The 15,598-nt window shown below is 40.4% G+C and overlaps 1 protein-coding gene across 1 annotated transcript in view; it reads right to left on the bottom strand.

Annotated features, from left to right (window-relative positions):
• The window catches only part of LOC118401500 (gamma-aminobutyric acid receptor subunit pi-like), an 87,635-nt gene that overhangs the window by 45,963 nt on the left and 26,074 nt on the right, over positions 1-15,598 (bottom strand). The window contains exon 2 of the mRNA XM_035799070.2: positions 15,318-15,407. Within this exon, the coding sequence (XP_035654963.1) occupies positions 15,318-15,373 (56 nt within the window). The 5' untranslated portion in view covers positions 15,374-15,407. The remainder of the gene's footprint in view (positions 1-15,317; positions 15,408-15,598) is intronic.

Here is a 15,598-nt window from a genome sequence, read left to right as displayed (position 1 = left end):
CAGGTGTGGAAGAGCTGGTCACTTTTATAGGACTCTGTGAATGAGACACCTTGCCAATAGGACAATTTAATATTATTGTCTTGCAGACTATTTTTGTGAGTTTCCTACTTATACATCATTACACCTTATTTCCTATAACTTTGCTTGAAATCTATTTATTATTACAACAGCAAGTAAAATATGCCCTTTGTGTTTCATAGAATTGCAAGGTGTTTAATGTGAACCATTTGATGTTTACTGCTAATGTTTTTTATACTGTCTATTTATACTTGTAACCGGAGTAGTCATCTGAAGAAGAGGAATCGGACCAAAGCGCAGTGTGGTAAGTGTTCATGACTTTTTATTTAAACTGAACACTAAACAAAAAATAAAGTGAATAACCAAAACCGAAACAGTCCTGTCAGGTACTAAACAAAAAACAACTACCCACAAAAACCATGTGGGAAAAAGCTACCTAAGTATGGTTCCCAATCAGAGACAATGATAGACAGCTGTCCCTGATTGAGAAACATACCTGACCAAAACAAAGAAATACAAAAACATAGAAAAAAGAACATAGAATGCACACCCAAATCACACCCTGACCAAACCAAAATAGAGACATAAAAAGCTCTCTAAGGTCAGGGCGTGACAATACTGTTTTCTATTGTTTTCTAAAAAGACATGTGAAGTATATATATATATTTTTTAATTGTCTAGGGGGGAGTGTAAGAATATTTGAAGATAAATACACAACGCAGAGGACGAAAGTTCAAGAGGGAATTAACGATCAATGGAAATAGTTGTTTTTCTGTAATGGGGAACTGAAGAGTAATGGGTTAGGGACACGGGAGGAATTTCAGTCCAGAATCCCATGATTATGAAGGCATAAAGTAAATGTATGAAAGTGTGTGTATATGTCTTACAGATACAGGTATCCTGTGTGTGTATTTTCTTTCCTTCTGCCCTATTCACAGGTGCCGCCAATCAGTCACCAATCAGTCGCTAATCAGAAGACACCTGCTCCCTTTCCCTTACCCTATCATATCCCTTGGTTTAAACACCCAGTCTGTTGTTTTCTCTGTAGCGCAATCTCACTGTGTTTTGCTCTCTCTCGTCCAGAATTATGTGAGTATGTATTGTTGTGCTTCATGACTTTGTTTGTTGGTGGGAAAAGGGGGTACCAAGACAAGTCGCCCATGGGCATACACTACCCTAGTTAGACCTGAGCAGACCAGGTCTAACTAGCCAGCTGTTCTTAAAGCAGGTGTGCCTGAGGCATACCGACAGAGATTTAGGTTTCATACAAAGTCTTCTAGTAAGATGGGGAAATCTGTTTGATAAATGGCATGCTGCTAGCAAGGTAACTGATTTCAAATCTCTCCAGGAGTTAATCTTGTTGGAAGAGTTTATAAATTGAATACACTAATGCATTGTAGTTTACCTAAACAAACAAAGTATCCTCCCTGTCAGAAGTGTCTGTTGGCAGACGAGTTTGTGTTGACGAACAAGTGTGTTTTCGGCTCATACTGAGCTTAGAGCCATTGCATTGCCTACTTTTAGCCCTAGTCGGCCAGTAGTACATCGGAAAAATGAGCGTCTCTGTTTCTATTGTCATAAGGGGGACACATGATTGCTTCCTGCTAAAACGCAAACAAGGGATGCCTCTTCGTGCCAAGCCGCTAACAGATATTGGGCTAATTGGTATGGTTGTGAGGTTTGAAATGAAACCGGTGCCTCAGGTTAAATGTGGTTTGAAAGTCGCAGTTATGAACCGTTCATTTTCGAGGGGTTTGTGTCCATAACGAAGCGTCTCAGCGTCCGGTTAAAATCCTTAGCGATACTGGTGCGGCGCAGTCGTTTATATTGTCTGTGTTGCCCTTATCTGACGAGAACTACTGTGATTCCAGTATGTTAGTTCAGGGTATTGAAATGGGTTTTGTGCCATTGCACTTTGTGAAAGTACACTCTGAGTTAATCAGTGGAATATTCAGAGTGGGGGTACATCCTATGTTGCCAGTAAAAGGTGTGACCTTTATAATGGGTAAACGATATTGCCGGAGGAACTGTAGTACCTGTATTGGATAAAAGTGACCACTCTCTAATGAGCTGGCACAGAGTTATCCGCATGTCTTCCCCGCTTGTGCTGTCACTCGTGCTCAGGCACGACAAGTGGGTGACGTGATAGATTTGTCGAACACTATTCTGTTCAAAAAGTTTGATCAAGAAGATGGGTTGTGTGCTACCTCTGGGAAGCTGATCCCCTCTGACAAACAGCCCAGGGAAGAATCGAAGTATATTGAACTTATTGCTGATGCAATACAGTTAGTTACCAGTCACTCGTGAGCAGATGATTGCTAACCAAAAGGTTGACAATAGGCTTGCTAAATGTTTTTCTAGTGTTGTCTCATTGAAAGAGGTGAAGAAGAATGTGGTAATCTCCTCATGCGTAAATGGACATCCCATGTCGACGTGGGTGGAGATTGGAATTCTATTTAACCAAATAGTGATTCCTACAGCCTTTTGAAAAAATGTGTTATCCCTTGCTCATGATCACCAGTGGTCTGGTCATTTAGGACATTTCTTTTGGCCAGGTTTAAAACAAGATGTGGCTCAGTTCTGTCGGACATGCCACATGTCAGATAACAGGAAAACCAAATCAGGTTATTCCTCCCGCTCCTCTTTGTCCAATATCTGTCATAGGAGAACCATTCGAACATGTGGTGGTTGATTGTGTTGGACCGTTACCGAAGAAAAAAATCGGGCTAACCAGTTTCTGTTAACGGTTATGTGTATGGCAACAAGATACCCCGAGGACGTTCCTCTGCAAAGGATTATAGCTTGAACATCAGACACTGAAGTCTATGCTACATAAATATTGTTTTTAATCTGAGCAAGATTGGGTTGAGGGAGTTCCTCTAGTTTTGTTTGCTGCATGTGAAACTGTACAGGAATCCCTAAGGTTCAGCCCAGCTGAACTAGTGTTTGGTCACACAGTGAGAGGACCAATGAAAGTCCTTGAACAGTTTTTGTCCCAAGAGTTGTGTGTGTGTGTGGGAGAGGAGAATGTGTTGGACTACATTAGTCGCTTTCGTGAGTGCCTACACCAAGCCTGTGGTCTCGCAAAGGAAGCTCTGTCTTCCTCACAGAGGAGTATGAAAAGACGCTATGATAAACAGGCTGTTTCTCGTCCACTACAGCCAGGTGACCAAGTACTGGTGTTATTGCCTGTTCCAGGATCTTCGCTGTCATCTTGTTTCTCTGGTCCTTCTTTCATTGAAAAGAATTTAAGTGAAACTGATTATGTGCGTTAAACTCCTGATAGAAAACGGTAAATCTTGTGTGTGCCACATTAACATGTTGAAGGCATACCACACCCAACCCATCACCCAGTTAGATAATTAAAAAAACAGCGGAAGGTACTGCCGTCTCCTCTGCTTCTACTGCTATGATAGTGGGTTGTCATATTAATGATGGAGATGGATTACAGTTGCGCAATACTCAGCAGCAGTGCGTTAGATTTCCCAACTCAGAAATGTTGCCGTCTCTCCAGTCAGGTCTGGTTCATTTAACGGATGGACACAGTTTTCCAAGTCTCTTCAATGACGTTCCTACTTGCACAAACGTGTTGGAACATGACATTAATGTTGGAAATGCTACCCCTATCAAGCAACACCCATATCGTGTCACAGCTTCTAAGAGGAAGATAATGAGGGATGAGGTGAGATATTTGTTGGAGAATGACCTGGCTACGCCAAGTTCAGGCCCTTGGAGTTCTCCTTTCGTTCTGGTTACTAAACCTGATGGTATGTCCAGGTTATGTACGGATTATCAAAAGTTAAATTCTGTCACAATGCCAGATTCATTCCCGTTACCCAGACCTGGACGACTGTCTCGTCACTGTTGGTGCTGCTACTTATGTAACTAAGTTGGACCTCTTAAAAGGTTAACCTCACTTGCTTCTGAGCTTTCTGCCTTTGTGACCCCAGACAACTTCCTACAATAATCTGTCATGGCTTTTGGGATGCGGAATGCACCCGCCACTTTCCCATGACTGGTTAACTCTGTATTAGCTGGTGTTCCCAATTGTAGTACCTATCTTGATCTAGTGATTTATTTGTCAGTGGTCAGATCATGTTAACTCTCTAACGGTAGTATGTGAGCGTTTGGCAGCTGCTTTTCTAACCCTGAACTTGGCAAAGTGCGAGTTAGGTAACAGTAGCCTTCCCAATCTCGGCATAGAGGTCGGCTATGGACAGGTGCGCGCTGTTGATGCCAAGGTTCTGGCTATAACTGCATTCCCTGCACCTACCACCAGATGAGAGCTACACCACTTTTTAGGGATGGTTGGCTACTACTATAGTTTCTGTAAACGTCTCTGCAAGATAATCGTTTGAGTGGTCCCTTGATTGTAAGGTAGCTTTTGATACTGCTAAAGGACTCTTATGTAATACCCCTGTACTTGCTGTAAAGCCTACTGTGTGTGTGTGTGTGTGTGTGGTTGGCTTGTTGATTGTATGGGGAGAGATACAGGGAGTCTTGTCAATGGGATTTTCTAACCCATTAGCCATAGCTAATTAAACTGAAGTAGTGGTAACTTGGCAGCCAGAACTGTCATAGCCTACAAACTCCACAATGACACAAGGTACTTATTATTGGAGCCAAAGCACAGAGAGAGAATCTGGCTACCCACTTTATTTCATGGGCAATAAAGAGAGAACACCAGGTAGAAAACCTAGGTGTAATTTTAGATTTTAGGAACGTGACTAAAATAGCTTGAGGAACATTGCTAAGGTGTGGCTGTTTTCTATCTAAGGCTGATAGAGAGACTCATCCATACTTTCATTACAAGCAAGCTTGAGTACTGTAATGCTCTCCTGTCTGGTCTACCCAAGAAAGCCGTTGTTCAAATGCAAAACATACCGAATGCTGCAGCACTGGTACTGACCACGATCAGACAGAGCACACGTTACACCGGTTTTAAAGTTTCTGCACTGGATTCATTTTAAGATTCTGCTATTGGTTTTTAAATCAATCCATGATTGTGCACCCAATTCATATCAGACATGCTTTTGAGTTATGTATCCAGTAGGTCCCTCAGTTTGTCTGGCACTGGCCTTTTAACTATCCCAAAGCCTAGGACCAAGAGGCATGGAGAGGCAGACTTTAGTTACTATGCCCGCTGCCTCTGGAATAGCCTGCCAGAGAACCTGATTGGGGCTGAAACTGTGGACATATTTAAACACACCTTTTTAGCTTTACTTGTCCCCAGAGTGCTTTTTAAATATTTTTTGTTATTAAATATGGTATAGTAAATATTTGTTTTTAATTTCATTTTTTTTCTTCTGTTAAGCGCCTTGTGTTACATTCATGTATGAAATGTGCCATATAAATAAAGCTTGATTTGATCCATGTATGAAAGAGCCACCCTCAATCAACTCTGGCTTTTTTCTTGTAATTTCTTAGATGTTTTAGAAAATTTTAAAACATGGTTGTTTAGTTTAATCATGTATGCTGTTACTGTATGTTTATGTTTAACGGCATATGTATACATTATAATAGCACATCTCCCGAGCAATTGTTCAATGGTCAAGTTAATAAACTACTACATACTGTAAGAGTGATGTTGTGAAAAGTCTATACATGGTTGATACGAGCCTTGTGTGTTGAGCCATTTTTTTTTTTTACATTCAGAGTCACTACTTCAAGGTAAATATAGTATTATTTCTAACAAATAAATCTAGATATATATTTCAGGATGCTGTGTATGTAATCCTAATTCATTTAAACATAACAGTTTTGAAAACATAGCTTGTTCCAAAAAAGCGGTCTCTTGACAACTTATGTATGGGGTAATTTGAGCATAGAGACGGTAATTTGAGTCGCCTTGGGGTAAGTGGGTGATGGTAGGTCAAAGTTTAATTAATGTAATGGGGGTGTGGTATTGTATGCCTACATTCACATATAGATCTCGTTGTTCAATATCACTTCCATTTCTTGACCAGTTGTCTGGGACAGGGATGTTTCGATGTGCCAATTCGTAGGAAAGTTCTCTGTATTTGAGGCTACGAAGCCCATGAAACTGGTCTGTGAGATTCTTGATATGCACTGTCTAGCAAGCTCAGACTCCATGTCACCAGACAATACCTTGTGTGCCTCTGCTGCTCTATCATAGCCTCTTTTGCACAGCTACATATGTTTTCTTTGTCGTCCCTTGCTGTTGCTCAAATGGACTTCTTCCCTTCTCTCATTTCTTTGGCTACTCTCTCAAGAACTTCAAGGGACCTGCTTGTTATGCATTACAGCATGATTGTGTCTGCTCTGTAACAATAAAAATGTACTACCTTGAGTTCATATGCATGACACAAATTATGAATATTATGCATAACTGACTAAATATAATCATTTGTTAAGGGGTGTGGTGGCTACATAATAGTGGCTGGAATAGAAGCATATTAAACAACTAAAAACCATGTTTGTTACCATTCCATTTAATCCATTCCGGCCATTATTGGCTCAACTTACTCCAAGGCAAACATTTTTGAATATATTATCCCACACAGCTACAAGGATCAGCATACTTCCCACTGGGAATAGACATTTCAATGTCTAGTTTTGATTTACATTTGGTTGAGTTGTCAACTAATGTGAATTCAATGTGAAATTGACCAAAAATGTTACCCTGTCATTCAATTGAGTTAAAAGTTGGGTGAAAAAAAAAAAGACTAAATTCCCTTACATTGATTACATTTACATTTTGCAAATCCTATCAGTTGTGCACGTTGATTCAACGTCATCACATAGAATTGTTTGGTTGAAGTGACGAGGCAACAACGTTGACTCATCCTTCTGAGAACGCGTCATCTAATGCCCAATTACATTGATTCCCGCCATTCATTAATTTTGGTACAGTGCGTCCCCTCAGCTGATTATCAGCTGTTGTCTCAAAAGGACACATGAATCCATTGCTCACATTTATATGGATGCTCATAGCCTGGCCACTGCTCGGAGAATCAGGAAGGAGTAATTGATTGGATGTGTGCGAAGCCTCTGTGTTAAGCTGGGGATAACTAGAAGCGGTGTAGGCAGGGAGGGAGTAGAGAGCCCCATGCTTCGATCCTCTCCTCATCCAGACAATGACCGAAATAATGTCAGATGCAATCATGCAATTCCCACAGAGTGCAAACAAGAGTCTCAACACATCATAGACCATTCCAGAAGCCATTAAAGGCATGGCAGACACAACTCGACAACCTCAAGAAAAATTACAAGACAGGACTCATCCATTGCAGATATAGGATCTTAATTTGATCACTCTTTTGTTGCTGGGAAAGGTTCCTGCGTCGCAGGAAATGCAGATGAGCTTCGTGATATAAAAAGATAAACAGGACAGCGCTCTGGTGAATAAACTTATACTAACATTTGTATTGTCGTGCAAACGTTTTGGGTATGAGCCCTTCTTTAGCGCGCATAGGGGGCAATGGCAATCAATGTCACAACAACAATATAGGTCACACACAGGTGGGCCTAATTATAGGTTCTCAAAGTCCGTATTGGCCCAATCAAGAGCTCCTTAGCAGAGGGAGCAGTGGGGGAAATATTACTTATATTTACATAAATTCACTGACAATCCACAATAACAAACATATTAACAGTATTGCCCTTTTGATGTAACCTACTTTTGGCCAGCTAACAGCCTAACCACCGATTTTGAGTAACACTATGGATTAAATGTTCAAATCCTGTTATTTTGCTGTGACAATATAGGTCAAATAAAGATCCTACACCTGTATGCTTTTAATTTGTTATATGTCTCCTTTAATCGCACACAGTACTCCAATTATGCCTAGGAATCTTAGGGGCACAAGATATGGAATTCACAGGAAGCCAAGCTTTTAAGTAGGAAATCCTCCCAAGCCACCATTCGTGCGCTGCTTCCTAAATCGGGTCTGGCCAAGTGTCTCTTAAAAAAGGTCTGGAATTTAGGATTTTGGTTCAGCCACTCTAAGTAAAATGGGAAGTATGTGTTTGTTTTGTTCTTTTTTAGATGGATGCATTTCAGTCCAGATTTGTTCAATAAATATAAATGTGTTTCCTTGGGAGCAGCAGAGCCTGAGGAGGATATGAGGGGAAGCGAGACGGCCAGTGGCCTTGGCAATATGGGGGGTGGCTCAAGGAAGGAGCAGGAGACAGAGGGAAGTGCTTGTTAGAATCTGCGTGCCCCTGGTTTTTCCAGGCTGGTCTAATTGCTGATGCAGAAACAGTTAGATGTGCTGCTTTGCTCTAGACGGGTTTTCTTCAGCAAAAGAAACAATCCTTCATTTTTGGCATAGAGCTGGATCTGCAAAATAGATGAACCGCGAAGTGAACTTATGTCAACAGAAAATGACTTTAGTGATCTGATTCTGAGTTTGGAGTATTAAATGTACCTTAACTAAGCAAAACATCTAAAACAGAATCATCAAATAGAGATTTTTCTGAACACAGCCTATAATTATTCTTTACAGACTTTCCATCCCATTAGTGCATTAATTTATTTGTTGAGGGGAAATGGTTAACCGTCCAGAAAAAGGCACTCAATATGATAACTACTTTGGTTTCATCCACAATACTGGATGAGACAGAACTACAGGAATGTTAATGAAAGCCTGTACCAAAATAAAGATTAACAATGTCTTCCTGGCAATATGGAAACAACTGTGACACGGTGGGCCTGCACACCTGAGATTGGACAAATTAGGGAAGTACATTTCACTATGTCTAGCAGACAGGGTTATACATAGGTTTATTAACAAATGGAAACCAAAACACTTCTCAGGGCATTCAATTGGAGTACTTATATGTATCAATGTTGTGTTCACAATAAAATGATGGCAGATTTTTTTTTTTCCCCCCCCCTTTTTTGTTATACTTTGCTGTTTGACTCCAAACGTTAGGATATCTAGGATTGTAAAGGGTTCTATAGTGGGCTACAGTAGTAATAGTTGTATAGTACAATAGAGTGGGCATTTAACATTGATCATCCTGCAATTGTAAAATAGTGTTTGCTTTTTGTAAAAAAATATAAAAAAATAAAGTACATCAGAGCCTGGGACAAGTGTTGGGAAGGAGGATAAAGTATCAGTAACCAATGATCTTATGAACAAAAAATATTACATGACATTACAATTCATAACACTATTCACAACACATTAATTGCCCTCAGACCACTATCCTACAACCACATATCTACAATACAAAATCCATGTGTGCGTGTATTTACGATGAAAAAAAATAATTAAAGTAGTTGGCAATATCTGTGGGTGTAACTAAGGATGGGAATGTTATTCCAATCAAACTAGCAAGGGCAATGATCACAAGTCAGTCATAACGTGACTAATAAGCTAACGTATCTATTTATCTATCAAGAAATGGAAATCGCTTTGCTAGCTATGCTGAACTTGAACTACTGTTTTTCAGTTAGCATTTCTCCTGCGTTTGCACATTCACTCTGCCAATCTACTCCAATTTCAGGACACTATCGTCTGAGTGTAAACACACAGTCCAGTTCAAAGTGAATGATGGCAGGGGCCCTAGTGGCAAATGGCTTATTTGCATAAAGGCCTACTGAATTGTCCAAATGAATGGCTGATTTTCCAGTCTATATTGCTATACAATTTCCACAAATGCCTTAGTATACGTCCTCCCCAAACATTTGAAGAATTTATAAAAACGTGAGAAGGACCATATCTAAGTCCTCACTTGTCTGAAAGAAAGAAAAGTAGTATATTCTTCCTGCTGGTGTATATGAAAAGATTTTAATAAGATGTCATGTTGCTAAAATGCTGTCAGCTCCATTTTAAATATAGAATTAATTGATCGAATGATTGGGTCGCATCTCTAGCAACCAAAATATGAGAAAGTATGAACTAGATTATTTTTTTTCTACTGGTGTGCTTTAGTATTGTTTTATTTGGTAACAACTCCGCCTAATCCAGCTGCGTTGTCCATTATTTCCAAACAAAATTTGACTTCTGAAAGACACATATACATCTCCTCCACAAAATAATTCGGCCATGAAGGAGCTTTTCGGAGAGACCTTTGCAAGCAAGGACACCATCAAAGAGGAGGTGGCATCCTACAAGGCAGCAAACGGCATTCCAGTGCATGGTGATCCACTGGCATGGTGGAAAAGCAATGTGTGTAAACGCCCTCACATTGCCATGATGGCAAAACGCTACCTGGCTGTGCCTGGCACTTCAGTCCCTAGTGAGAGGGTGTTCTCCACGGCAGGGGACATAGTGACTGCAAAGAGGTCGACCCTTTCCCCAGGCAATGTAGACATCCTCATCTTTTTGAAAAATAATATGAAGTTATGAGCTCAGGTTTGCTTTCTTTTCTTTTTTTCTTTTCTTTGATGTGGACACAGGCTATTTTTTTCATTGACTATTGTTCAAAGGAAGAAGGTATCATGTCTCATATTGCACAATAATTTAACAATCTAGTATTGAATAGGTTATTTTAATATTTTATTTAAACACTGAAAAGTTCCTTGTGTTCTTTAAGTAATAAATGGAGAGCAAAGTTATATTTGATCCGAAAAATGATCCAATCTGTGACTCAAAACCGTGATCCTATCCGAACCGTGAGTTTTGTGATCCGTTGCACCACTAGTTATTTATAATAAAAGTGACTCCAAAATGACCCAATATATTTTATTGGGCACAAAATAATCTGAAACACAACCAAAAGTAACTGCATATGCATCCAACTAGTTTCTCGATGTGGTCATTGCATGCTAGGAATATGGGACCAAATACTAAACTTTGGACTATTATTTAAGACTCTTTAGGGGTGTCAATGATTTTGGCCCCTACATTGTTGAGAAAAAATATTTTTTTTGTCTGGTGCATTATTGTTTGCGTGAGGGAGAGAGAAAGATAACTGCAGATTTCAGTTGAGTTTATTTATATCCCAGGGCTCATTTGAATTTCAGGAAAAATCTCAGCGACAACAAAGTGGTCAAATTAAGATATCACATCTGTAAATGGACAAAGACTCCCATATGGGATGGGACACTGGACCAAAGCATCTGTACCCAAAGCAGATAGCACTTGCCACCAGGCCTCCTGCTGTTAATCTCCGAAGGGGTGGCGGCCGGAGAAACTGTGCCATGGAGCAACTTTTTATGGCAGAATAAGGTGGTGCCCGGGGGGTTGGACTTATCTAAGTTGTGCACGGAGAATATTATGCTTGCAAAGAAAATTCTTCTGGCAAGAAGAGGATGAGTTCCTGTCACGGTAAGGGTCAAATATGCACCACAACATCCCATCATTCTCTCTGCGTGACTCCTGAAGGGCACAGTGCTTGGTGCATATGGTGCTGATTGCTGCATCACTGGTGCCACACAGCAGCACCGTGGCAGTGTCAATTTGAATTTCAAAACTTCTGTAGAGAATTCCAATGCTTCTGAGTGATGCATGGGGAGTCGTTATTGAGTATTGATGTGCCTCAACAAAACAACCAATGGAGAATTGATTTATCTCTCTCGCTCTCTCTCTCACACATGCGCTTGGTCACGCTCAGACATACAAACACACATACACACAGAAAATACGGTAACACTGGTTATAACCCTTTTCATAATATGTCATAAAAGCTGACATAACCTGTCATAATATGATCAGAACACAGTCATTACTCATATTTACACCTGTTGTGACATACAGTATATTGCATTATTTGTGGCTGGTTACGACACCTACATAAGTGTCAAAACCCACATCTTTCAACAACAAAAAATTCCTGCCAAGAAGATTCCTTTTGTTTAAAAGTTTGTTTCTTAAATCTTTTATTGTTGTAATGAATTCTTTACAATCAAGTTTTTTTCATCATATTTTAAATAACCTGTAGAAATACACTTCATGACACTGTCAAGAACCATTATGACAATCCTGTGTCACTTTACTTGGACTAAGAAAATACACTTTATGACACTGTTAAGAACCATTATGACCATCCTGTGTCACGAAGCATTATGAGTCGTAAATCAAATTGTATTGCTCACTTACACGTGATTAGCAGAAGTTATTGCGGGTGTAGCGAAATGCTTATGCTTCTAGCTCTGACAGTGCAGTAATATCGAACAAGCAATATCTCACAAATTACACAATATGTACCCAATATACACAAATCTAAGTAGGAATGAATTAAGACTATATACATATGGACGAGCGCTGTCAGAACAGAATGGACTAAGATACTGTCACACCCTGATCTGTTTCACCTGTCTTTGTGATTGTCTCCACCCCCCTCCAGGCATCGCCCATCTTCCCCATTATCCCCTGTGTATTTATATCTGTGTTCTCTGTTTGTCTGTTGCCAGTTCGTCTTGTTTGTCAAGTCAACCAGTGTTTTTGTGTCTCAGCTCCTGCTTTTCCCAGTCTCTCTTTATCTCGCCCTCCTGATTTTGACCCTTGCCTGTCTTAATTCTGAGCCCGCCTGCTTGACCACTCTGCCTGACCCTGAGTCTGCCTCCTGACCGGTACCTTTTCCCCGACCTCTGGATTATTGACCTCTGCCTACCCCGACCCTGAGCCTGCCTGCCGTGCGGTACTGTTGCTGACCCCTGCCTGCCTTGGCCTGTCTATTGCCTGCCCCTGTTGGATTATTAAACCATTGTTAATTTGACGTTGTCTGCATCTGGGTCTTACCTTCATACCTGATAGATACCGTAGAATAGTATAGAACACAGTATATACATATGAGATGAGTAATGCAAGATATGTAAACATTATTAAGTGACTAAGATACCATACAATAGAATATAATACAGTATATACAGTGGCAAGAAAAAGTATGTGAACCCTTTGGAAATACCTGGATTTCTGCATAAATTGGTCATAAAATCCGATCTGATCTTCATCTAGGTCACAACAATAGACAAACATAGTGCTTAAACTAATAACACATAATTTTAACATTCACAGTGTAGGTTGGAAAAAGTATGTGAACCCCTAGGCTAATGACTTCTCCAAAAGCTAATTGGAGTCAGGAGTCAACTAACCTGGAGTCCAATCAATGAGACGAGATTGGATATGTTGGTTAGAGCTGCCTTGCCCTATAAAAAAACTTGCTATTCACAAGAATCATTGCCTGATGTGAACTATGCCTCGAACAAAAGCGATCTCAGAAGACCTAAGATTGAGAATTGTTGACTTGCATAAAGCTGGAAACGGTTACAAAAGTATCTCTAAAAGCCTTGATGTTCAATGGTAAGACAAATTGTCTGTAAATGGAGAACAGTTCAGCACTGTTGCTACTCTCCCTATGAGTGGCCGTCCTGCTGTCATCGACGGAAAAATGAATTCCCAAGTTTTCCAAGACATTTTGCAGGAGAATGTTAGGATATCTATCCACCAATTGAAGCTCAACAGAAGTTGGGTGATGCAATAGGTCAATGACCCAAAACACAGAAGTAAATCAACAACAGAATGGCTTCAACAGAAGAAAATACACCTTCTGGAGTGGCCCAGTCAGAGTCCTGACCTTTACCCGACCGAGATGCTGTGGCATGACCTCAAGAGGCCATTTCACACCAGACATCCCAAGAATATTGCTGAACTGAAACAGTTTTGTAAGGAGGAATGGTTCAAAATTCCTCCTGACCGTTGTGCAGGTCTGATCCGCAACTACAGAAAATGTTTGGTAGAGGTTATTGTTGCCAAAGGAGGGTCAGCCACCCTGCACTGTGAATGTTTACACTGTGTTCAATAAAGGCATGAAAAATGCATGAAAACATATCATTGTTTGTGTGTTATTAGTTTCAGCAGACTGTGTTTGCCTATTGTTGTGACCTAGATGAAGATCAGATCAAATTGTACGACCAATTTATGCAGAAATCCAGGTATTTCCAAAGGGTTCACATACTTTTTCCTGCCACTGTATATACTGTATTATATTCTATTTTATGGTATCGTAGTCACTTAATAATGTTTACATATCTTGCATTACTCATCTCATATGTATATACTGTGTTCTATACTATTCTACGGTATCTTAGTCATTTAATATGTAGATATGAGTAATGACAGATATGTAAACAGTATTGAAGTGACTACTGTTCCATTCCTTGAAGTGGCCAGTGATTCCTAGTTGATGCCTATAGGCAGTAGCCTCTAATGGCTGTTTATCAGTCTGATGGCCTTGAGATAGAATCTGTTTTTCAGTCTCTCGGTCCCAGCTTTGATGCACCTGTACTGACCTCGCCTTCTAGATGATAGAGGGGTGAACAGGCAGTGGCTTGAGTGGTTGATGTCCTTGATGATCTTTATGGCCTTCCTGTGATATCAGGTGCTGTAGGTGTCCTGGAGGGCCAGTAGTTTGCCCCCGTTGGGCAGACCGCACCACCCTCTGGAGAGCCTTGCCATACCAGGCAGTGATACAGCCCGACAAGATGCTTTCACTTGTGCATCTGTAGAAATTTGTGAGGGTTTTAGGTGACAAGCCAAATTCCTTTAGTCTCCTGAGGTTGAAGAGGCTCTGTTGTGCCTTCTTCACCACACTGTCTGTGTGGGTTTTCCATTTCAGTTTGTCAGTGACGGGTACGCCAAGGAACTTGAAGCATTCCACCTTCTCCACTTCGGTCCCGTTGATGTGGATATGGGGGTGCATCCTGAAGTCCACAATCATCATCATTTATGACCATCATAATTATATAAGCCACATAGGCCTATCACGTACATGCCCTTATTTCAGTCATCAGTAAAAAAAAAAGGGGTGTCTTGTCCTGCTCCTGAAATCTGCTCCTGCATTCATCCTAGTTGTCAGCAACAGAGCATTGGGGTAGGTGCATGTCTGACATCCATGTGTGCGCAATTACAATGATAATTTAATTTGGTCAATTTAAAAATATATATATTTAACATAAACATACTGTTGATACATAGGCTATGGTGTAATGGTATGTTTTGACTTGTGTGGTAGGTTTTGTGGGTTTCCACACTCTTATGCAGGTGTCATAACCAGCCATGAAATAACTACCGCGGTGGCTTTTGTGGGATTTTACACTCAGCCATAAAATGTCAAAACAGATGTAAATATATGTGTCATGATAGTGTAATGACCATTTTATAACAGGTTATCAGCTGTTATGACATGGTTATGACGCTGGGTGTCAAGTAAAGTGTTACCGAAAATCCTTTACACTGGACCCAGCAACACCGAATTTGACCATTGTCTGAAAACATTTTTAACAATGTCTCATACTGTCATCTGACTGTATATTCAGCATCTGTACATAGTAACCACAGGTCCTAGGCAGTCACTGTAACTATTCTACTGTAACTTATCTTTATTACCTGCTAATTAGGAGCATGATGAACACTCTTCCTCCAGAGCGGAGAACAGCCATCATTGCTGGAAGTGTGGAGGCGTCTGGTGAAGTCTATCTGAAAAAAGAGAAAAGCAAAAACTCAACCCCTAAATATAGGTACACTCAGGCGTTTGTGCATGTTCAATGCCTGCAGTACTTCACATATGGTCATCGACTGAATAATATTTAGTTCAGATCTAGTGAAAAGGAGTCTTTTCAGGTGCTGTTTCCAAATTGGCTGAGGGGAATCACAGATGTTCTGAGCCT

The sequence above is a fragment of the Oncorhynchus keta genome, chromosome 2, assembly GCF_023373465.1.
Source record: "Oncorhynchus keta strain PuntledgeMale-10-30-2019 chromosome 2, Oket_V2, whole genome shotgun sequence".
Lineage (NCBI taxonomy): Eukaryota > Metazoa > Chordata > Actinopteri > Salmoniformes > Salmonidae > Oncorhynchus > Oncorhynchus keta.
Note: the sequence above shows the minus strand (reverse complement) of the source record. Positions and strands in the feature narration are given on the sequence as shown.